The 25,384-nt window shown below is 36.1% G+C and overlaps 1 protein-coding gene across 1 annotated transcript in view; it reads right to left on the bottom strand.

The window, feature by feature from the left end:
* Positions 1–14,606: 14,606 nt before the first annotated feature.
* Positions 14,607–25,384, bottom strand: part of WNK2 (WNK lysine deficient protein kinase 2) — a 130,756-nt gene continuing 119,978 nt past the window's right edge. The window contains exons 27-29 of the mRNA XM_070738533.1: positions 25,318–25,362; positions 23,519–23,778; positions 14,607–14,921 (exon numbers count right to left, since the gene is read on the bottom strand). Coding sequence (XP_070594634.1) covers positions 14,607–14,921; positions 23,519–23,778; positions 25,318–25,362 — 620 coding nt within the window. The remainder of the gene's footprint in view (positions 14,922–23,518; positions 23,779–25,317; positions 25,363–25,384) is intronic.

Raw genomic sequence — 25,384 nt, 5'->3', positions numbered from 1 at the left:
AAGTATGTTAATTACCCTGATAGCCAAATCCTCTCAATCACCAATATGGCAGCATTGCTCTTCTCATTAATTGAATACTGTTAGCACTGCCACAAAAAGAATATTATTTGTTTCTATAGTGGAACTGAAGAGTTTTCTGACTGAAGCAGAACTATAGTGTGGTTAATCTGGCAGTGTGGAATAATTATGTAGCTGTTCATGTGAATTAATCTTAATCAAAAGAAACAATGGATCATTTGCAAAGAAAAGCTTTCTCCTCAAAATAATTATAGTTTATTTTTTTTGCATAATGTTTGAATTTCCACATTTAAATTTAAAAACATTAGAAAGAGGTTACAAAATTGAATTTAAATGAATCGGTGGGCATAGTATACAGGGGTTTTGCAAACTACATCAATGCCAAGGTGTTTTCCCCCCCCTTCTTCTTTCAATGAAATAAAATCTTGTGGGTTTTTTCTCCTATTAGTGAATTAAGCCACGTATCATTTAGTGGTATTCTTTTCCTCAGAATCTAAAAGATAAACAGAAACAAACAAACAAAAGATTACTAACAATGTTTATATACAGTACATCCATACAGGAAAAAGGGAAAAGAAAATTAAGGTTCACCCAAGCTATGACAAGCATATCCATTTGTGCCATGCTGAAAATTCCATGAATGTCATTCTTTTTCACCCAAAAAGTCTTTGGCTGATTCAAGCAAAGCTGAATGCCCTGCAAAGCATGAGATCATTAGGCATAAGCGTCATTAGGCACTTTGAATTTTATTTTCTCTGGGTATGAATATGGATGGCGTACTTGAAATCCCAAAGAAATTGGCGAGAAAAATAGCCGCACATAACAAAATATAGCAAGCAAATCACAGTTTGGTTTCATTTGTAAAATGAAAACAAGACAATAAAAAGAAATCAAATATTAATTGCACTGATCCCAGATTCAGCCACAGAATTCTCGGGATGAAGCAAAATGTTTGAATGACTTAAACATGACCTAATATGAACACTCTGTGATGCAATAGACAGAACTATTTCTTTCTTTTCAAATAGGCCAGTCCTAAATTGGACAGGTCTGTATTTTTTTTTTAGCCAAACAGGTATGGAAAGTGCAGAGTTGCAGTGGCATGATATAAATAATACGAAAAGGAGAACCTCAGTTCCTGAGCTTGGTTGCCCAAGTGTGTGTTCTCTTTTACACAAGGCAGTTCTTTATCTGGAGAACAACCACAACATGATCAATTCATGGGCCACCATCTTTCTTACCAATTAGGCAGAACAGTCCTAAGACACATACTGTATTTCCAAAAACATTGCTGCCTGAAGAGACATCTAGTTTCGTATTTGTTTGTTTAAGAAGACCTCCAGTTATTTAAATCAACATTCCTGGTTGGACATGTGCGGAAAGCATAGCATTTTTTGGATTCTTCAGCTCCACAGTACCTCCTGACAGGCCTTCTGCTTACTCCAAGCAGTCTCCATTTCTTAGGATTTCTAGTCTTTGGAAAGAGCAGTTAGCAGAGGCTTGTGGGAAACCATAGAGGGGGAAAGAGTAGTAGATCCTTGGAACAAACTTCCAGCAGACGTGGTTGGTAAATCCACAGTAACTGAATTTAAACATGCCTGGGATAAACATATATCCATTGTAAGATAAAATACAGGAAATAGTATAAGGGCAGACTAGATGGACCATGAGGTCTTTTTCTGCCATCAGTCTTCTATGTTTCTATGTTTCTATGAAACCTACAATTTCCCATCCTCCAAGGAGAAGCACCAAAGTGAGAGGTGAGAGCTATAGAGACACTACATTAAGCATGAATTAACAAATAAAATTAATGGGTATTTAAAACTAAGTGAAAGGGGAAGGAAGGATACAATAACTGAATGTGGCAATCTACTCTTGAAAAAGTGGAATTCATATATCATGCAGGAAAATGAAAGTTTAGGCTTAATTATGAGTGGAAAGATAAATATATGTCAAAAAGTATGAAATAGTATTATCTGGGTTGTTTTGGGTATGTAGGAATGTAAGAAATATTGGTGGGCAATATTGCATATTAGGTTCCAGTGAATGTGACCCCCAAATACACACACACAAGTATCTCAAGACTTGCACATGAATTGGATTAAAGTGAGGGAGAGGTGCACGTAGTCAACCTCGCTCTCTCTTCCCAGATTCCATCGTTCTCCAATAGCAGAACAAGAGTCGAGACAGTTGGAGATGGGCTGGGAGCAGTGGTTGATCAGGGCATTTTCAAGTCTTGCTATTCTCTTAGCATACCATGTCACTTGCAGAGACCGCCTTCATGACCGTTGTCCTATTATAGTAGGTTTCATCCACTCTGTCTGCCGGAATCTGTCTTCACATGCTTGGGATAACACTGACAGTCAATGACACAACATCTATTCTCAACTTGGTTTGTCAAAGCTGTTGCCCAGGGTGTGGACAGCTACTAGGAGCCACAGGTGAGAGCTGAGTGACAGGTGAGTACTAAAGGTGAACGAGCTGCCTAAAAGCTGCCCTAAAACAAGGTGCCATAAAAGGACACGACATGCCCTACAGTTGAGATTAGATGTCAAGGTCCTCTTTGAACACGATGGACGAACATCATCATTCATTCATATATATGAATGGTAAAAGCCGAGTCTTCGGAGAGGGGCGGCATACAAACCCAAATAATAAATAAATAAAAGGCTGATTCAGAGATGAGCTTGTGGCTTAGAGGTTAATATCCTGCCTTGCATGCAGAAGGCTACAAGTTCAAATCCCAGTAAGGATATGTCTGTCTGATGATACCTAACAAGGTTGAAATAGATCTATAGCAAGCTCCCTTCCTTTTCACTTATCAGCAAAAATACCTACATGCATACATATATACATACATACATAAGTGTGTGTGTGTGCGTGCTTGGTAACAGTAAGAGGTAAATAAAATGACAACGTGTGTGTATGTGTAATTTATTTATTTATTTGACTTCTATACCACCCAATCCCGAAGGAGTTATTTAAAGATCCAAATCTGTTCACTAAGTGCCGGCTTAGAAAAATATTTGTTTTGATAATGGATTAATCCACAATCCATATGGGTCAATCTCTTCATAGATACACATGGCAGATGAGAGCTTCTTGTGACAGACCTCTCCTTGAGACTATCAAAAGTGGATCTTAAGAAATGGACATGGAAGAAAAATAATGAAGTGAAAGAAATCAGGTTGAAAATAAAATGATTGCAGGAAGAAGTACTTTATTTATTTATTTGTTTTGTCAAATATTGGTGGTATACAAAGATATAACATCTATTGATTTGCCCTGATCAACATGTGTAGTCCATATGTTTTTGCAGTGAAGGAGTTGCAGGTTGCAAGATAATTTATTTCTGAAACCAAACTTTTGGTTAGAGAATAGGTTGTTAGTTTCTAGGTGGAGGGTAATTGATTGTTTTAGGATTGATTCCACAACTTTACAAGTGACACAGCACAGTGAGATTGGTCTGTAGTTTTCAACTACGCTAGGATCTCCTTTTTTGAAGATGAGGATGACCGTTTCTTGCAACCATAGCTTTGGTCCTGAATGATTTTTCAAAGATTATGCTTAAGGGTTCAGCTATGGCTGTGGAGAGCTTTTTTATGAAGTATGCACATAGACCATTGATAGAGAAGGTTTAAGGCTGCATAGTGCTTTTTCAATGTTGTCTTCTGTGAAATCTATTGGGTTAAGTCGTTTTGAGTGTTTGAGGTGTGATTAGTGAATTTTGAGGATGAGCCATTGCTGTTTACAAAGACTGAACCAAAGAATGGGTTGAAGAGGTTAGCTTTGATTGATTCATCATAGCATTCTTTGTTATTGGGTCCCTTTAATAGTGGGATGGGTTTTGAGTCCTTGAGTTTGTTATTTACAAAGTCGTAGAAGGCACAGTTATATTTTTGTAAAGGCTTTTGAAGTTGGCTACATGACCTTTTTTGTTTTTCTGCCAGAGAGATATTTTATGGGGTTGTAGTTTTCTTATTGAAAGGGGTAGGTTGTTTTTCTTGCTTATGGTAGTTATTAGGGGTACATGTAGTCTGATAATTATTTTGACTTCAAGCAAGAATGCTGTATAGAAAATAGAAATAAATGTAGAGAAAGATGTTGAAACTTCTCCGAATCGGGTGAAAAGAGTTATGTTACAGAGTGACAAAAGGTGTCTGGTATTACACCAATAGGAAATATTAAAATATGAGAAATTATGTTGGTAGAATGATGAAGTAAAAGAGGCTGTGGATAAGAAAAATGCATATGAGAGAGAGTTTCCTGCAAAAAATGGGAATATTCCATAGTGTATATAGGGAGAAAAAATTAGTTTTACAGAGTAAATTTGATGAAAATAAACATTTATGTCAGAAAGTGAATGAAAAGTAAGGAGAATGGATGAAATATAAGTGAGAAAATATTTTGTAATTAAAAGAGAAGAGTTCATACGAATGCTATATAATTTAAGTGTTGAACGTAAATGATGAAAAGGAAAGTTGTTAATACTATGAGAATTAAAAATGGTAAAGTTATATATATACATGGTCTAATGGGAACAAAGTTAAAATATGGATGTATTTGTTTTTGAGTGACTGTGCAGTTTATTTAATATGTGGGAAGTTTGCCTTTGCCTTTACTTTGAAGAGTATTTTTTAATGAATATAGAGTAGAAAGTTGTTACTGACTGTGTTAAGAGTTGGTACACGAAGCAGGTAAATTATGTATGAGATTAAATGGTATGTGGAGAGAATGTTTCAGCACTGAAAGGGAAGGATGTATGATGCTGCCTCAGTTGTTAATGTACTTTTGCATACTTTGTAAGGAATGCTTGTGGTATTGTTAATGATATGTTGATTATTTTACACACACACACCTCAGCATGCAGATTATGCCATATTGCTGGCTCAGAACTTGATTTGTAGTGACCGATGGATGGATTTGTATGGCACAGTGAAGAGTATTTGAAAATGTATGCATCAAAGTGAATAGTGAATAAGCTCTCTCCTACTCTCTGTCCCTCTTCTCTGTGTATAAGAGAAAAAAAATCTGAAAAAAACCCTGAATTTAGGTAACTTTGTATGGCATAAAATTTTTATATAAATATAAAATTATGTTTCTTTTTTATAGTAAGCTTTTAATGTCTTTGTTACTCCTTTTCTGCATTTTGATAATGCCTCAAAACAAGGGACTTACAAGGAAATGAGATGGTGGTTTTGTATATTCACAAAATGTCTTTAAATAAACTGTCGGGCAATATCAAGAAAATCCTGTGACTCTTAAAAAGGTAAAGCTAAGGTCAACTCCTGAACATTTCCAATTTTAGGCTAGTAAATCTGGACATAAAAAAAATCCCACCCCTGGATTGCCACAAAGAAATACAGAAAACTCAAGTTGTGCTTTCACCAATTGCCAGAATACATTTAATCTAATTTCAATAACACTAAATTTAATGGATTTTTGGCAACAATACAGAATATTCTGCACAGTGCTAAGGATGGCAATTCCTTCCCCACTTAAGTAACAGGGTGCTTCTTCCACTGAAGAAATACAGTACTTTTAAACAGACAATATTCTTCATTTCAATAATACAAATTGATTTAAAGAGTTAATTGATATTAATATCATGAAATACACATTTTCTCAGGAAAGCTAGTGTACAAACACTATTTTTAAAGTGCAAAGTGTTTGCCAATCAGTTCTAATTACCTGTTTTATTCATGGTTGTATGGTTACCAAATTTCCCAGAATGGCCTGAATGACCCATACATTCCATGTTTTTGTCAAAATAGACTGACGTTATGCACTTGCAGACAAAGCATGGATTAGCACCTAAGAAAGCAATCTTGTTTTCCCATTGCACTGTCATGCTGAGTGAGATACAAGCACAGATTACTGCCAGGCTTCCATGCTCACTTTCCGGGGAATAAGCCCCACTAGTCTGACAACTGAGTAAACACGCAAGAAAGAATTGTGTGGTCTAATATCTAAACCAAAAGGGAATTGAAAACACTTAACCAAAATAGCCTTCAGACTTATATACCGCTTCACAGGGCTTTCCAGCCCTCTCTAAGTGGTTTACAGTATCAGCATATTTATTGCCCCCAACGTTCCTCATTTCACTGACCTTGGAAGGATGGAAGGTTGAGTCAACCTTGAGCCTGGGGAGGCTTGAACTGCCAAACTGCTAGCAGCTGGCAGTCAAAGACATAGTGATGCAGACTGGTAATCAGCAGGGATATTGCACCTGTGGATATCCATGCCATTTCCAAAGCCCCATTAAGGGTGGATGTAAAGATATCTTCTTTTGGGGAAAATTATTGCCTGTGGTCCAAGGCAGGGCAATTTCCCTCTTGTGTTTCAGTTCCCATGTCCCATTCCCAGCCATTCTAGGGAATCTGTTCATGGGTGTAGAAACCTGAAGAGGATTAGAGGCCAATAAAATCCAGAGGAACATTTTATTAATTCTACTTTTAAATTCAAGCCTAGGCTTTCTAGAAAATCTTTATAGCGATATTGTGGTCAGTCCTTGACAGGTAGGACAATATTTTCACCACAAATATTATATATCCAACATATATCCAACATACTAGAGGTCAAATATAAAAAGTACTTAAGGCCACCTTATTTCTTAGCATCTTCTGGTAGACACGCTAGACTAGCACTGATGATATTATCTAGTTTGGTAATGAACATCTGCAAGAAATCAACCAAGCTCAGAGAGTACTAAAGGATCCAGACATAGTGGTTAGTAAGCAAAAGCAACCACTTACTGTACCCAGAAAAAACAATTGTCCCATATTAAACCATGTTTTAAATGTAGAATCTAAATTGATTCTTACACTATTTAACTCTGCCCTTTCATTGTTGCCCGTTCATGCCCTAACTTTTAAAGTTGCAGATCTAATAAGTCTTCATCTGTTTCTTGGACAAGAAGAAAATAGTTAATTCATAGCTGCTCCCTCCATCACCAGCAGACAGAGGCATTTCATCAGGCATAAAATGATGCAAACCTTTCAAATGTTACACAGAAACCAGGAAAAGCATTATCTTTTACACTTTCCCACAATGTGCAAATAGACATGGATTTTTCTCTCTATTAAAAAGTAGTGCATTGTAACAAGTTGACATTTAGGGCTGTAGTCATGTTGTACCCCCATCCAATTTTAACCATAGTCAAAACAGATAGAATATTATTTATATAATGCTTTTTTCAATAAAAAATTAACATATACAACTTTTTGGTAGTAATTTTCAGTGGTAGATAAATATTCAGATTACAAACTCCTCTAATGCTTGATGTGTTCTGTGCATGGTACAGGACAATCTTTTCTGAAGCTTCAGAATCCCATCTACTTTCAAAACTCATGGATACAAGGATCTTTAAACAAAAAACAAACAGCAAAAACTAAACAACAATACTAACAATCAGGAACCAAGTGAAAGCAGTAAAAACATTTTTTGTTTGTGTGGATGTGTGAGTGTGCATTTTTAAAGTGTTAATTTTTCTAAGGGATTAAGTTACTTGTTAAGTTAATTTATTCACCATGTATTTTGGGAATCTATTAGTGTGAAAAAAAGCAGTGTAAATTATTTCAACCTCTGCAATAAAATTAGTTTTCACTTTCTTACATAGGTATTAATAAAGACTTAATGAACTCAATCTGTATAGTCTGGAGGACAGAAGGAAAAGGGGGGACATGATCGAAACATTTAAATATGTTAAAGGGTTAAATAAGGTCCAGGAGGGAAGTGTTTTTAATAGGAAAGTGAACACAAGAACAAGGGGGCACAATCTGAAGTTAATTGGGGGAAAGATCAAAAGCAACATGAGAAAATATTATTTTACTGAAAGAGTAGTAGATCCTTGGAACAAACTTCCAGCAGACGTGGTAGATCCACAGTAACTGAATTTAAACATGCCTGGGATAAACATATATCCATCCTAAGATAAAATATAAAAAATAGTATAAGGGCAGACTAGATGGACCATGAGGTCTTTTTCTGCCGGCAGACTTCTATGTTTCTATGTTTCTATGTATATAAAAATTAATTTGAACATATACTGTACTTGAGAGAGTAAGAATGGTTTAATCTTGACATTACATTTCAAGCTAAAAAAATCATGTTACAATTCTGTTTCCCCCCAATAAAAATAAAGACTAGATAAACTAAATTAATATATTGAACACAATATTTCTTGAATGTAGCAGTTAAACTGGATAATTTAGAAATTAATTCCATTCTCAACCACAAATGATCATGATGTTTTACAATTAAGAAGAAACTAGCTTACTGTTCAAGTTTTTTTTCACTACTAAAGCGTAGAAACTTATCTTAATACCAAATTCTGGGAACAGAATGGAAACACTCTTGTCTTATTTCTTGTTTTTAAAAAATGTGCAGTAGTCTTTGACTTACTACCGCAATTGAGTCCAAAATTTCTGTTGCTAAGCAAGGCAGCTGTTAAGTGAATTTTGCCTAATTTTATAACCTTATCACAATTTTAAGTCAATCACTCCAGTTGTTAAGTTAGTACAGTGGTACCTCGAGATACGAGTTTAATTCGTTCCAGACCTGGGCTCTTAAGTCGAGCAGCTCTTATCTCGAACGACTTTTCCCCATAGGAATTAATGTAAATAATTTTAATTGGTTCCAGCCCTCAAAAAACTCACAAAGTTAGTCTAAATTATGCAGAAAGACATGTTTTTAATGAAGAAATGTACATGTACATATAAATGAATAATGAAGTTTCTTTCACTTAACTTGTAAACTTTATTAAACTTTTAAATTTACATATGTTCAACTTCTCTGCCACCCAATCCTGTAGGACAGAGGTCCCCAACCCTTTTTGCACCAGGGACCGGCTTTAAGCGATCAAGAGAGGAATGGGTGAATGAATGGACGGAGGGTGGGAAGGAAGGAAGGAAAGAGGGAAGGGACAGGAACAGAGGAAGGAAGCAAGGAAACTTATGAAAGGGGAGAGTAAGAGAGGAATGAGTGAAGGGAGGGAGGGAAGAAGGTGGGAAGGAGAAAGAAAAGAAGAAATAGAGGAAGGGAAGGTAAAAGAGAGAAAGAAAAAGAGAAAGAAAGAAAGAAAGAAAGAAAGGGGGAAGGGACAGGAACAGAGGAAGGAAGCAAGGAAACTTATGAAAGGGGAGAGTAAGAGAGGAATGAGTGAAGGGAGGGAGGGAGGGAAGAAGGTGGGAAGGAGAAAGAAAAGAAGAAATAGAGGAAGGGAAGGTAAAAGAGAGAAAGAAAAAGAGCAAGAAAGAAAGCTGCAAGCACCCCCCCGAGCCCCCCAGGCCGGCTGCAACCTTTTAAAACACGCGCACCGCTTCGCAGCTGTCTCCTGAAGCCGAACGCGGAAGTTAGCGTTTGGCTTCAGGAGACAGCTCCTTGGCGCTTGTATCTCGAATTTGGGCTTGTAAGTAGAACAAAAATATCTCTCCCCTCCCAGCTCTTATCTCGAGTTGCTCTTAAGTAGAGCAGCTCTTATGTCGGGGTTCCACTGTATTGTAGAATGAATCTTGTCAGGAAGTTACATCACATGACCTTGGGACACTGCAACCTACATAAATAAATATGAGAACTAATCATAAATAGTTCTCAAGTGACTGAATTTTGATCACATGACCATGGGGATGCTGCATAAGAGTGAAAAATGGTCCTAGTGCCATTGTAACTTTTTGTCACACTGTGGGTTGACAGCCTCCAAAGACATTAATAAACATCCTGTAGTTAAATGGTTAACTCTGTTTGTTAATGTAGCTCCTCCCTCTCTATGATGTAACCCTGCTTTGCTAACTTCCTTTTTTACACAGGAAGAGACGCTGGCAGCCATTCTTCTTTCTTACTCGTTAAGATGTGAAGACATGTTTTATGCCGCTCCGGCAATAAAACCTTTTTTTACTTTTTTACAATAAAAGTTAACTTTGTTCTATGATGCGTTCTCATTGCTTGCTTACATCGACCTCCAGGAAGCCTCACTTCAGTCCTAACAGGCTGATGTCTCTCAGTGAGTTCTCTATTCCCGTCACTTTGGGCACTAAGCGACTGGTTATAAGGCAAGGACTACCTGTATGTTGAAAGACTCTTGATCTCAGGCAACAAGATTCCTCTTTGTGCCCATCCTACCTTCTGGATACTTTGATTTTGTTGTGTCTACATCAGTGCAACCATTTTCAAACGAGTTAATGAAATGTAGTAGAAATTCTTACATACCTGCAGTAGAAATTTGAGTGTATAATTAAAGAAAAAGTGAGAGCATGTTATGAATAAAGATAAGGGCCCAGATAGGAATTTTAAGTTACTTGTACTTGCGAGATTGATTTTCAAACATTATCATATTTTGTGATAATGTGAAGAGATAATGTAGTTGCAAATACTTCTGTATCAATCTCTAGAATTAGCTAAATCATATTTATGCATCATTTTACTGTCATTCATTCCGTGATACCAAAACTTGAATAGACTGGTTCAATTTTCAATGTGCCAAGCAGCAGATCCTACATTGCAATGTGCCTTGTGCCAAGCAGAGCCTGACCCTACATTGCAAGGTTTCTGCTAGGATTTTTTTTCTGTTTCAATATGCAAAAATACTGTAGGCAGAGTAAAATAGGCTGCTTGGTGAACCAACATTTGTGATATGAACGCTTCTTCATTCATTTGTGATGGAAAGAGAAAGGGTACAAATCATCTCACCAAAGATTAATTCAGTTTGAGATGAATCTGAAGAAAAGAAATGGCTGATAAAACTCCTAGTGTGCAAGAAATATTTTTTGGGAACTTTCTTTAATGTTCACACTTTTGTAACTCTTAAGGTTAATGAGATTGTCAATGTGATTTCCCACAAATCCACATATCAAAGCAACAACCCCATGTTTTTGATGTTGCTTATTATTGCCTTAAGTCTCAGTGCCCTTCATGATGCTTTCAAGGTTACAACTAAATCAGAATCCTTTTTTAAGCAAAATGATTAATTGCTTTCAGTTCATTGGTGCGCCTCTGTCTTTTTTAAATTTTCCAGGTAATATGAGAAATGCTTCCTTTCTACTCCTGGCCATGATTTCAAGGAGAACTTGCTGACTATACCCACATGCTAAGTCTATGTGACAGGCCAAATCATAACAAAGCAAGGCCTCGATATTTTTCCAATGATTGTGACCGGTAAGCCAGCTCCTTATTTGAAGAGTAGAATGCGGGTTACATTTGCAAGGCCTTTCTCAGACAGAATTTTAGCATCTCTTTCAAAGCCACGAAAGCACTTTGAATATGAATTGGATCCTTCTTATTATTAATTAAATCTTTTTATGTATTACAATCAGGCCTGGCAGCTCTGCAGTTCACACATGCTCAAGTAAGGCTATTTCCCTTGCTATCAAATTGCAATGTAGAATATATAACTTTATTATCTTGCTGGGTTGTTTAAGCATTCTTGCTCTAGTAGAAAGATAAGGGGTTTTTTTTCCGGACCCCAAATAAAATTACAGCAGTATGCACTGCAAGCGTAGTTACATTTGTGTATTTGAAAACAGTTGCTTGCTTTTGTAAGTGCAACTGCAGAAAGAACTAATTCAATTGAACTATATTTTTAGACTTTCAGTGTGACATGGCAAAATGTGAGATCTGCCAAGGACAACCTCTTAAAGAGATCACCTTCAGATTTATAGCAGAGGAACCCAGGGAAGCATTCTTTGCAGTAGCTTTGCAGCCTGTTATGGGAACACTCTCCCAAACCCAGTTCATTCAGCTTTAAGATCTGTGGACTTCAACTCCCAGAATTCCTCAGCCAACATGGCCGCCTAAGGAATTATGGATGCTAAGTCCACCCACCTTAATGTTGTTGAAGTTAATAAACACTGCAATAGTTGCTTTTCAAAATATGTTATGATCTTCGTGATCTATCTGCCCTTGGAAAGCTCTGCTTCAGCTAAAAAGAAAAAATGGGTCGAAATTTGCATGTAGTAAAAACTTGTGTATTTTAAAATTCCTCAGTTAGGCTTTGCCCCAACATTTACTTCTGAAAGGCCACAATATTTAGCATGAGATATATAATTTAGTAATAGAAACCCCCTACTTGGTACACAGAAGACTTTAAGTCTAACGTTGGCATCTACCTCTGTTCAAGGTCTACACAACTTATTTAAAACATTATATTGACTGCATTAAAATTATGGAAAACATGTCCTGCTAGTAATCTTTTTGATATTCTGAATAGCATAACTCCTCCATCTGGTTAATTCCCCATGACATCTTTTTTTCCTCTTCTTCAACATTTATTTATTATTATTTATTATTTGGATTTCTATGCTGCCCTTCTCCGTAGACCAGTGTTTCCCAACCTTGGCCACTTGAAGATATCTGGACTTCAACTCCCAGAATTCCCCAGCCAGCATTCGCTGTCTGGGGAATTCTGGGAGTTGAAGTCCAAATATCTTCAAGTGGCCAAGGTTGGAAAACACTGCCGTAGACTCAGGGCGGCATAGAAATGAAACATGTATAGTCAAAGTTTATTTTAACATTATTGTATTTATTTTTGCTAAATAATAAACATCTTTCCATAGCAAATTTCTGTCTAAACTTGGAATGTCTCATAGTTATAGAGAGAGGTTAATATTGGTAACAAAACTAGTCAATCATGACAAAAGCATCAATTGTGATTTGAAATGAAAAAAATATTATTTGTATATGGAGCTTATTTGCTGATTCCATCTTCTAAAATGTTAAGCATATGCGTGAAATATTTTTAATTCTAGATACCTTGTCTACCATTGGACTGCATGAATTGCTTTTAAAATGTACCTGTCTTTGATGGGGGGGGGGTGAATTTAACGGTAGAACTGCGTCTTCATAGCTGAAACTTTTAGCAACACATTTTTTTTCAAGCACAAAAATGTTTATTGTTTTCCTTTTCTTGAATATATACATTCTCTTGGTAGTGAGAGGTAATACCACTGACCATCATATACAAGGGGCTGAAACAGGCTGTACAACAGGCAGTCGTGGCAAATGGGAAGTTTCAGTGCAAGCGGAAGGGGGAAGCCACTGAGAAGACATTTTCGGTGTTTATGCTCATAAAGCATACGTACATGAATCTAAAATAAAGTCTCAAACAATGTAAAGATACATGTTACAGAGAACAGAAATCTCTTACTGTAGAGGTATTCTCCCCAGGCAGAAGACTGCGTCAAGTTCTACAAAATTCAATTCTAACAGAATTGACGGCATCATGTTCAATGGTACCAACAAAATATTGCAGACAGTTCTCGAATGCTCAAAGTACAGTAGACTCATACAAATAACAGATGGGCAGCGCCAAACAGCTCCACCCCTTTAGCAGGCAGTTTAAAAATACCACCGCCATATTGAGAGTGGCAAAGTGCAAGCAAGTGTGCCTTCAGCTCCCGTACTGGGATTGTGTTAAGTGTGTGTGTGCCGTTCAATTTGTAGATGGGATTCTTCGCTCCTTTTCCCACCAAAGGAACAAAGACTTGCCAACCTTCAAATAAATAGTGAGTGGCTCTCGTGTGCTTTTAGGCTGACAGGTGAAGATGCAAATTCTACACACGGTAACATAAAGCGAATGTAAGAAGGAAGGAAGCACAAGTCAAAAGCCGATCCCATTTCACGGAGAATACTCTTTAAGCATTTGGTGGACAGGCAGATCACATGCAAAGGAGACTTCCGTACTTACAAAGATCTTACAATAACTTTGGGCTGTTGTCTTAATACCAAGAATTAGGGCTAAGCGTATTTCACACATGAAACATGCAAAGTTTGTAATGTAAACTGAATTAAATTGCTTGTTCAGAAGATGGCAAAAAAATGTTACAGTTGAATATCAGAGAGGGAAGGACATCTGCCTGCCAAATTTGCTGTTTGAAAGAAAAGGAGAGGTTGTCACTCGCAACAGCTTTTCCAGAAAGACCATGTAACATTTCCCCCCCTCAAACAAAGAGATACAACTTATATTCAGGTTCCTTCAGTAACAACAAAGCGATCCGTTTCATTACGCTTTACCCAAAGGGCCGTAGCGCCAGTCAGAGAGGGGGGGTTAAAGATTTAAACTACCAAACATACCATTTAATTGCTGGTTAAATTAAAAGCATTTTAACAGGAGAAAATAAAACTGGTCAAGAATTTCAGATGTAAACTGTCCCCATTAAATTTATACCTTTGTATTTTTGCAAATTAAAAAAAAAGTTAAGCTTTCCCAAGCAGTTTGTAAATAAAGAACACCTTTCAGTTATTGTTGTGATTATTTTAACCTTCCCAGTTTGAACTGAAAAGCTTGAATTCAAGGCACTATACTCCTGTTAAGATCAGTACTGTTCTCCTACACATTCATTCAAGTAGGTTAGTGTTGAATGTAGCTGTTTCAAACACCAGAGAAGAAACTCAACCATCTTCGGCAAGGAAGGAGAAGGAAGGATTGCCGAAGAGCACACAGATTGGCTGGAAAGCATTCCACCGGGCCGGCCTGAGGGGGGCATGGCTAATGAACTAGTGAGCCTGAATGGGGGCCAGCAGGGAGAATCAGATTGCCTACGAGCTAAGCACTGGGCGGTTGCCATTTGGAAATCAGCTACTGAGGTCATTCCAAATTAGGGCCTCTGCAGGGGCACCGGAAACAACTGGAAGCTATTGGGGCCAAGAGCTGGAAACTGTGCAATGCTCTGGCCTCCTCTCATCCCCAGCTGGGTAGTTGGGCCCGACCAGGGCATTCCAAAGAAGGTCGTAGGGAGAACTCCTCCATACTGACCAAGAGGCATCACATAAGGTTTGACTGGGCCAGTTAGGAGAGTACCTGGCATAGGCCCTGGCTGGGATGGTGGAACTCCAGAAGTTAATGCAGCTGACAGTGGACAAGTCACTGGAACAACACACTTTTTCACCATTTCTGTTCTTGCTGCATTAACCTACAAAAGCAAACACAAGAAAGTGTAGCTGTAATTCCCGTTTCCTCTTTTACAGAGCAGTTCATAGAAATTATCATTATTAACCCATCTCTTTCGCCCTGTTTGAAGGGTGCCTGCTGGACATGCTCCCTCCTGTGACCAATGCGGGAATCAACATACAACTCCTTCTCACGGTGGGGCTCTAACCCGTCTCATGTTACCAATATAAACACCAGGGGAGTTCTAGCTGAATACAATGCATTTTTAAGCACAGCAGGATTTCCTCCCTCATCCCCCCAATAATCATCATGTCTCCCTGCAGGAAGGGATAACAAATCAATGTGACAAATTACTGCTTCCCTTAAAGCAACATCAACTATGGTTTATTTCTCCAGCAGCAACTGATACTAGCTGGAGAACTTTTTGTCTATGCATATTTTAAAGAGCGGGCTAAATTTGGAAAACTAGCCATCTATAAAATATTATAAAATGCGAAGCATGTTTCCAAAGCAACAAAACTGTAGTAAGTAGTTAACCCTTTCCCTGCTTTTCCAGAGTCACTGTTAAGTAACTCTGCAATAATTGTAAAGTCTCTCCCCCAGGTGTGTTTCTACCACATTTCAATATAGACCACAGAATTCTTCAGTTTCATATCCAGGCACAGCTAAACTAGATGAAAGAAATGTTAGATCCCTGAGAACAGCTGACATTTTGAGAATTATAAGGTTAAATATAGACCAAAGGATTGCTTGGTTCTCCCTGGATCTGGGTAACAGGTTTTAATTTCATAAATGATTTACAACTTTTGACAGTGATTCTACTAAGTTAACACCTACCCTTCAACAATCTTTCTTTGAGGCAAATCCCAGGGTCTGTAAATATGGAATCGGATTGATAATTACACCCAGGGCCTGACCATTCTTAAAACAGAAAAAGTACCCAAGTATAGAGATAAAAAGCAAAACATGTAAAGGTGTCATTCATTTTTGGCATATTTTCTAGAAATACAGGTAGTCCTCAACTTAAGACTACAACTGAGTTCAAAATTTCCATTGCTAAGCAAAGAGGTTGTTTGGTTGTTGTTGTTGTTTGCCATAGTTGCTCAGTGAATTGTATGGTCTTTAAGTGAATCTGGCTGTCTCCATTGACTTTGCTTATTAAAAGCCTGCTGGGAAGATTATAAATGGTGATCAGATGATGTCTGGCACAGGGCAACTATATACATATCAGTTGCCAAGTCCCTGGATTTTGATCACGTGACCATGGAGATGCTGCAATGGTCAGAGGTGGGCTGTTAAGGTGGAACGGTGACATGTGCTCACCCCCGTGGCTCTGAGTGCTAGCAGAGCCATGGGGGTGAGCACACGTCACAGTTCCACCTTAACAGCCCACCTCCGGCAATGGTTGTAAATATGAAAAACAGTCCTGAATTACTTTTTTCAGTGTTGTTGTAACTTTGAATGACCACTAAACAAATGGTTGTAAGTCGAGTAGGATCGACTTGTAGGACAGCAGGACCTGTAGATCCTACTGTATCCTGTAGAAGTATTCTCAGGCTAGTAGCCATTTAACTTAGTATTTCACATCACTAATTTTCCACAGGGAATTTGGCTTGTTGATCTTATCGAGGAATCAACTAAGTTAAATGGCTAGTAGCCTGAGATTACTTCTACATCTTCCTTCTAAAATACTGCATGTTTTTAATACTGTGAATAAAGATAAATTTCTCAAGAAAAGAATGGATTTTATTGTTGCTAAGAAAGAAAGCACATTTCTAATATAACTGTCTCAATCCAAGATATGAAGTCTTGCAAGCAGAACAAAGAGAAATAATTTATAGCTCCATGACCAACTTTTGCTTTTTTGAGAATGGTCCACTATCCAGGTAGAGGTTTTGGAAAATAAAATTTGTATGTTTCTGACTAACGTTAAGTTGAAGAAGTAAATTAAATCTGCAAATAATGTGCTCTTTTTCCCTTTCAATTGTTTAATAAAGGAAAATACCAACAGCTCTTATTTGAGGAATATTAATGATAGAATATTCAACATTGCAGAATAACAATATGTATAGAAATCATATCCTTGTGTTGCAGCAAAGTATAAAAACAGGGGTGCCTGAACAGAGTCAGAACTTCTGAAAATAACTGCTATTTCATTATATTTGCTATTATGGCCTTGTAACATATTTGGAAAAGCTGTTCAATGACAGATAAACTTGTTTGCAGAGTGGATTTGGCTATGATACTTCATTGAGGCAGATGTGCCACCACAATTGGTTCTATGAATCTTTCCCCAACCTTGATGCCCATTAGATATATAAACTTCAACTGTTTACATTACTTAAAACTCTTGCAGTCTAGTCTTAGTTAATTAGCCTCAATCTGTAAAAAAAATTCTTTTCAAAAGAGCTTATTACTATACAGGTAATCCTCTCTTAACAACAATAATTGAGACTGGAATTTCCATCACTAAGCAAGTTATAAAGTTTTTCATGTGTTGAGCTGCTAAGCCATGAAAATTCTGGCAGTTTCAGTTACCATTATTAGGCAAATACCACAATGCCATTAGTTTGCTGTCATGTAGTTGTCATTTGCAATTTTCAATCAGCTTCTTATTAACTTTGCTTGTAGGAAGCTGGCAAAGAAAGATGCAAACCGCAATCACATGACCATGGAGATACTGCGATTGACATAGTATCTACACAAGTGGTTAGTAAGGAAGGACCTCATGTATAAATAAATACTTTCACAATAGTGGAGTAAGATGTAACTGTGATCATCCATCATGTATCTCTGACACATTCTTGATGATATGTGGTTATTGTATATGAACATTACAAGAAACCTCATTTGATTGTTTTTCAGAATGTCCTTGTTTGTTGATTGATTTGCAAAGACTTATTCCAAAAAATTCAGAGCTAACCGATTTATGATACTGGGAAGAAAAAAATCCTCCAGAATAAGAAGAAATATTGAGAGATTTGTTGCCTTCAAGCTTCATTCTTTATGACATCATCCATTAGGACAGTCACATTTTTATATGACACAGTACACTGTAGTGGCTTTTCATTGGAGGTGGCTTTCCATGGTTACCATGAAACAAAAAATTGGGTTTTGATTATTTCCAGCCACTATTCCTCATTTGCACACCACCCATGCTGATTTGATTGATTCTCCATGTTAAGAACACATTACATCATAGGAGGAAGGGAAATTACTGTTTTCCCATTTTCACTCATGGTTTTTAAATGCAGATTAATGCCAATTAAATTCCACCAACATTTCCAATTCCATAAAGCAGCTGAATAAACGAAAAAGCCACATGAAGTACTACTGTACAATATCAATGATTAATATCCACAACAATGGAATTACCAAACATAAGAGTCTTAATCAGATATGGAAAATAAAAGAGAAACTTAAAATATTACAGATAAATATTACAGACTAAACTACATAGTGGCTAAGCAGTATTTTGCAAGGCATTAGCCAAATCAGAGAAACATCTGGGTTTTTTTTAAAAAAGAGAGAAAATGCTGAAAAGCTCTTGAGAGCATAAGAAAGTAGATAGGCCTTTGTAACAGAAGCCTGAGGAAATGGAAGAGATAAAAAAGAAAGCAAGAAAGTTAAAAAGGCATGAGAGATCAAGATATTTAACTGGATTGCAAAGGAAGAATATTTAAGGACAAGAAAAATAAAATACAGCTACCTGAATAACTGAAAGAAAGAAAGTGTTTACATTTATTGGCTTAGGGTCTCAAGAATTGCAGCTGGGGAATTCTTGCGGAAGAAATGGGATAGAACCGATTAGAAGGTTTTTCCCCCCTGAGTCAGAACAAGAACAAAGAGTTTAAATGATAAGGAAGTCGATTTTGATTGGATATCAGGAAAAATATTTATAAACTCTTTCAGGGCAGGTGTTTATAGAGAGGCTGGATGGCCAGCTGTTAGGGATGGCAAAGGAGTTGATTATTGGGAAAAGGTTGGAAGAAAAGTCATCCAAGATCACTTCCAATTCTTCAAAGTGTTCAATTTGGGTTAACTTTAATTGAAAATGTCACAATTTTTCCAACATTTTGCAGTTATTTTCCCAACATTTGCATTATTTTCCAACATTTTGCATTACTTTTTATTGTTGCCTCCTTGAGCTAGAAAACCAGGTACAAAAAATAAAAATTAAAGAATTAAGGCCTTTATAGTGCTGAGTTTCATTTTTTGTTTATGCATATAGATCTTGGTAGCCAGATTTTATATTGACCACGATTCTTCTTTCAAATGCAGGAAGACAATGCTATAAAAAGGCTGGAATCTCCATATGTATGAACTTTATTTTTCAAACTATTTATTCCTGAGGTAAAGTAACCAGAATTGTGCTACCAGTGGTGTTCAAGTTTTGTAGAAATCAATTGACCACGAACGTTCTTAATTATGTCTGGCTTACATTCTGTAGTCACTGTCAGTGGTCAGGGCCTGTGGTTTGCAAAGGTGTTGAATATGGACTTTTGTATTCATATATGTATTTACAGTATCTATATAATGTAATTACTGTATACATTTGGAATACTGTGTTCAGTTCTCGAGACCTAACCTACAAAAAGATATTGACAAAATTGAACAGGTCCAAGGATGGTGGAAGGTCTTAAGCATAAAACGTATCAGCAAAGACTTAATGAACTCAATCTGTATAGTCTGGAGGACAGAAGGAAAAGGGGGGACATGATTGAAACATTTAAATATGTTAAAGGGTTAAATAAGGTCCAGGAGGGAAGTGTTTTTAATAGGAAAGTGAACACAAGAACAAGGGAACACAATCTGAAGTTAGTTGGGGGAAAGATCAAAAGCAACATGAGAAAATATTATTTTACTGAAAGAGTAGTAGATCCTTGGAACAACTTCCAGCAGACGTGGTTGGTAAATCCACAGTAACTGAATTTAAACATGCCTGGGATAAACATATATCCATCCTAAGATAAAATACAAAAAAATAGTATAAGGGCAGACTAGATGGATCATGAGGTCTTTTTCTGCCGTCAGTCTTCTATGTTTCTAATTATCTATGCGGGTTTTTTCATGTGGTTAATGTGCAGATACATTACAGCACTGCAATGTTCGTGACAAAATGTCAATTTGTGAATGGGATATTAATCTGTATCTGAGACAACCAGTTATGTTTGAAGAATGTGGCTTTTTATCAGTCATAAAGGAAAACTTTAGAATCTTGAACTGCTTGCTTTGTTTTGCTCATTTTCAACACTATGCTCCCATTCAAAATGCTACTCAAATATTATTTTACTCCTGAGATAGTAGATAGTCCCCAATTACTGACCATGTGTTCATCAAAGTTAAAACAGCAATAAACAAAGAAATTTATGATTGGTCCCCAAAGCTATGGGCATTGCAGCATCCCATTGCAATTCAGGTACTTGGCAACCAGTATACATGTATGACAATGTATGACTCAAGGTCATGATTGCCATTTGCAATCTTCACCGTTGGCTTCCAACAAGCAAAAACAATAAAGAAACCAACAGGAAGTCACAAGTCATGGTCATGTGACATTGCTCTTAACGAATCACTTAATGTGAGTCATTAAGTCACTTAGGAGTCACTTGATGACTGCCGCCAGAATTGATATCGTAAACCTATGTAGTCATATGACTTCTCACTTTCTACCTTATCATTTAGCAATTGAGTTGCTGGTCCCATGGTTCTTATGTGTGGACTATCGGTACCTGTAAATCCATTTTTTCCTTCATCTTTCAGTCACATGGAAGTCTGTATCTTATCCGACTAGCTGCACTCATGCTTGTAAGTGCACACGCACAATTCATCATATTTAGTTATATTTTGTTTACATTTATCCATCCATCAATCAAGGAAATTGCCTCCAGCAGCTCAAAATGCTATTTTCTTACTTTTTGTTTCAACAGGTATTACTTATCAGGTTAAGTGATATTAATGAAAGGTCCCGTATGAGCTAGTATGAGTTATATTCTACACATATTCCATTAGATTCCAAGAATAGTGAGCTATAGTAGCCCCTTTTGTGTATGACAGATGTCAAAAAACAAAAGAACATATCTCTGTTGGTTGATGATCGTGCTTTTCAACCAGGTTGAGAGATTATGTCCTTTATTGTAAGAGTTCTGGCAAAGAAAAATAAATTTTGGTTAGGCACAGGGTCAGGGATCGTGGAGGAAGTGTGGGCTATACTGCTTATACTGTTTTGGATATCAAATAAAACAGGACAAGAGAATTCTTGCAAGATTTTATGAAACTGATCCAAGAGTCACCGGCTTTTTCAGGTAAAATATACAAAGGTGTGTTTTTTTTAAGAGAAAAGGATAATGCTAAAAGGAACAGAGTCATTTGTTGAATAAAAATAACATATGCAGTATTTATAGTGTATGATAAGGAAAAAAATAGTACATTTGCATTGAAACAGCATGCAGTCCAATTTTGTGATTAGATTTGCTTGCACAGCAATTATGTATACATATATATTGTAAGAATGTACAAAACTCGGTAATAAAAATTCTGTCTTCCTCTGGTACAGTACTTTTCAGCTTTTTCCTTTTCTTAGATCTAAGTAGAATACACAGACATTCTTTGGAAATGCTTGGCACCACTTTATCAAAATCCTGACTATATCAGGGGAGTAAGATGTGACGGCCGGTACTATTGCAAGTATGGTTGCTGAAGGGAGACTCTCGGTTAGGTCCAGGCTTGGGAATTGCAAGCCTACTTCTTTTATTTAATTAGTTGATTGACAAGGGAATAAAAAAAAAATCATATAGAAAACTGTGGGTTCTTAGTGGGTTTTACAACTTTAAGAACCTTTGTGTTATTATAGTGTTTTTGTACTGACTAATCTCCCAGGTGAATGTATTGGTGCTTCAGAGTTGTAACAAAACAATGTCATCACATGTACATTTTGTTTTTTGAAATGAAAGCTGTGTAGTGTTTAAAAAGAGCATCATCCATTATATGCATATAACTATTTTCAGTAACCAAATAGAAAATATACGTATATATATATATATATATATATTCTGGGAACTTTTATTGTTGCTAAGGCAGACCTCTCCATTTGGCTCAATCCTTTTCCTACTTTCTATCCACAGTACAACCTACAGTATATCTTTTAATATGAAATATAAGAAGCCCGTGAAGTCATTACTCTGCAAATAAAACGTTTAATTAAAATGATGATTTAAATAAAAGTTTAAGTATACTTGTTTTCTATGAACTTAATTGTTTTAGTGAAAGGCACCTAGCTTCTCATGAATTAACATGAATACATCCCTGTCTTTCTAGTGCCATTGTTTTCTCTTGTTATAATTTAACAGAAAATATTGTTTACTGCTTTTTAGATTCTGTGGTAGTAAAAAAAACAAACGCAACAATAATCTGCCAAAGGAGTCTTAAGTCTAAAGAATAAATTCTAGGAAGGTAGTTTAAGCAAACCCCTTGATACTTGATAAACAACACTCATTAAATGTTTCTCCTTCTTTTCAAATATATTAAGAATCTTCTCTCTGTCATGCTTCTCCTCTATGGAACAGAAAATATACAAATTTCTGCATAAATACAAATAAATAAATAAATAAATTAGTACACTTCCCTGATTCAATGGCCCTGGCACTTTATTTATTCAGTCTAGATGTTTACAATGCTGCCATTGGGCTTGTCCTGTTCTTATATACTAAATGGACCTAATTTATATTTGATTTCAAATACCACCAAGCTTCAAAAAGTATTGGAGCAGCCTTGCTTCTAATAACTGTGTTTGAATTCTATAGGTGGGAAAGAAAGGAAGGGGGGATGATAATTGGTTCAAGCCAGACTATTATAGCTCTAGTTTTGCATATATGTACATTTCACATGAATTCAGGAATTCATAAAGTTGAAGATGATAAGCTAAAGCACTGAAAATGGATAATGGAAAGTGTGGTGAATTCATTATATCCATCTTTTTCTTTAAGCCACTCTGGTATATTTAAATATATTTCTTTATATGAGATGTTATGCATTTATTCAACTCAAAGTGATCCTTTACAATGAAATCTGAAGCATTTTACAGTCCCTGCTGTATTCAATCAGGCTTGATAGGTATTCATTATTCAAAATAAAAATTCAAGTCAGTGAACTAAAAGGGACTTACCGTACATCATTTAAATAGATTTATGTAGGATCATATTGACAATTGTCACTACTCTGTTCTAATGTTGGACTACTGGCACAGTCACTTACAAAACCCACTAGCTGCTGCCAATATACCAACTATATGGAAATTTATGATATTTTTAGGAAAAATACACAAAATAAAATTCATTGATGTTGTTTGAAATTATTTAAGAAATAATATTTGATTACCAGTGAATGTATTGCTGTGTATAAACTATTTCCACAATTTTCAATTTGCAAAAAGTTATATACTGAACCATACATATACTGTGAAGCTCGAGTCCAAGTTGATAAAAAAAATCAATGAATTGAAATGGATTGTATATGGAATATGCTCTTTTTAAAAAGCTTATGTCCTCCTCCAAACATCAGTTTTGCAATGGTTTTCAGACCCAAAGTAAAATGTAATGCTCTTCAAGGGGTGCCACTTACTCCACAGGTCTCATTCTGTGTCTGCGTGGAATTAGCCTTGGGCTCCATGTCTTGTCGCTTTTGATTCTGTTTAAGTTGGTTCAAGGATGGCTTTACTTGCACAGCTCCCATGGTTTTGCTTGTCCATTGATCCACCAATTTGTGGAGATCATCTGTGAAAGTCCCTTTCTTGTTGTTACTGTTGTTGGCTTGTACCTGAACCTGTATTGTTGTTTGTGGTAGAGGATCTGGATAGGCTACAAGGCTGTTTGCTGAAGATCCTAAGACATTATGGAAAGGTAAGAATCAATTGTATGTATATAAAAACACCCATGTATTTCCTTTTGAGTATATTTATTACAATTCATGGTATTTATGAAATTACTATATGTTTAATCAATAACCTGCTTCTTCTGAAGAATTTTTTTTTGCTTCAAAAATGGCCTTTCAGTAGTGTAAACACATGTTTAAATATGTGTCCAGAGGAATTTTAGTTTTGTTATTTACAATTTTATTTTAGCTAGGATAAATTATATCTTATTTCCTCACAAAAGCCTGTTTCTTTATTTTTAGTCAAGAATTGTACATCTATTGTGGCCAAACTGTATGAATGGTGTGTATGCATATGATTATGACTGTTTTTTTTTTATACAAATGGGTTTTATTATGGGGTTTAGTTTTAGATATTATATTCGACTTCTTTTTATTGCTTGTATCTTTTTGTATTTATTATATTATTTTGTAAACCACCCTGAGTTCTTCGGGATTGGGCGGCATAGAAGTTAAACAAACAAACAAACAAACAAACAAACAAACAGGCTTAAAAAAGTATCTTTGCAGCCAATAACATTTTTATATTTCTGCAGAATTCTCCTTACACAGTTTCTGAACTGAAATGCAGTTTAAATAGTTTACTAATCTTTTCCTTCTTAAAAAAAAATTACCTTCAAGATGGTGGTAATGAATGACACAAGTGGTAATAATTTGAAAGATTACAAACATGGCAACTAAATATATTCAATCTGATTATAAAGACATTTATTTATATCATGAAACTGGGACAACTGTTATTGAAATCATTATTCAAATATGCCACATTAAAACCAAGCAAGTAGCAAAGTGAAATAAAACAGCTTGGGACAATTGACCAATGGGACTAAAATAATTTTCCCCCAATTAGCTCAAAACTTGTATCCTAATTTCAAAATGACCAAAATTTGAAGCAGAAAAGTTTGTATTGAAACGGTATTACATACAATGAACTAACATACTAAATGACTATTTCTACATTATGAATTTGCAGATAACACAAGCAACATTATTAGTATTTTTAACTTACATAAGTTAAAAAGTTTACATAAAACCTTATGCCTTTAAATCTTCTCGTGCATTGAACTAATGTGAATTCTTATGCTCATTGAAAAATAGAACAGTGAAAGTGCTCCCCTCAATTTATACTACAGCCACTGTTCAGTACTTCAAGCATTTCAAGATAGGAGAGGAACTATTAAACTGTATTAGTCAGCCGGCCACAAAAGAGCATTATAAGGAAGCCGAGTTAATTAGCAAGCATATGACTCAGCTTTATTTCATTAAAATACACATGTACATACTGAAATTATGATGATATTGCAACAGGCATGCATCCAAAAACAGCACGGACATGCAAAGCTATGTTTAATTTATCTGAAGCATAATTTAAATGCCATCATCAATGCAGTCTGCTGTTGAATAAACCACTAGATTATATTTATACAAAGCAGCCCATGCTCAAAACTGAATACCAAAAAGCCAAAAATAAAAGAGAGAGGGATAGTTACTACTACTGTGATCTTTGCCTAGACATAGTCGTTTCAGGGTGGACCCTACAAGGTAAATGATACAAGA

The sequence above is a fragment of the Erythrolamprus reginae genome, chromosome 2 (assembly GCF_031021105.1).
Source record: "Erythrolamprus reginae isolate rEryReg1 chromosome 2, rEryReg1.hap1, whole genome shotgun sequence".
In the NCBI taxonomy this organism is placed as follows: domain Eukaryota; kingdom Metazoa; phylum Chordata; class Lepidosauria; order Squamata; family Dipsadidae; genus Erythrolamprus; species Erythrolamprus reginae.
The sequence above is the reverse complement of the archived record's forward strand: the minus strand, read 5'-3'. Positions and strand labels throughout refer to the sequence as shown.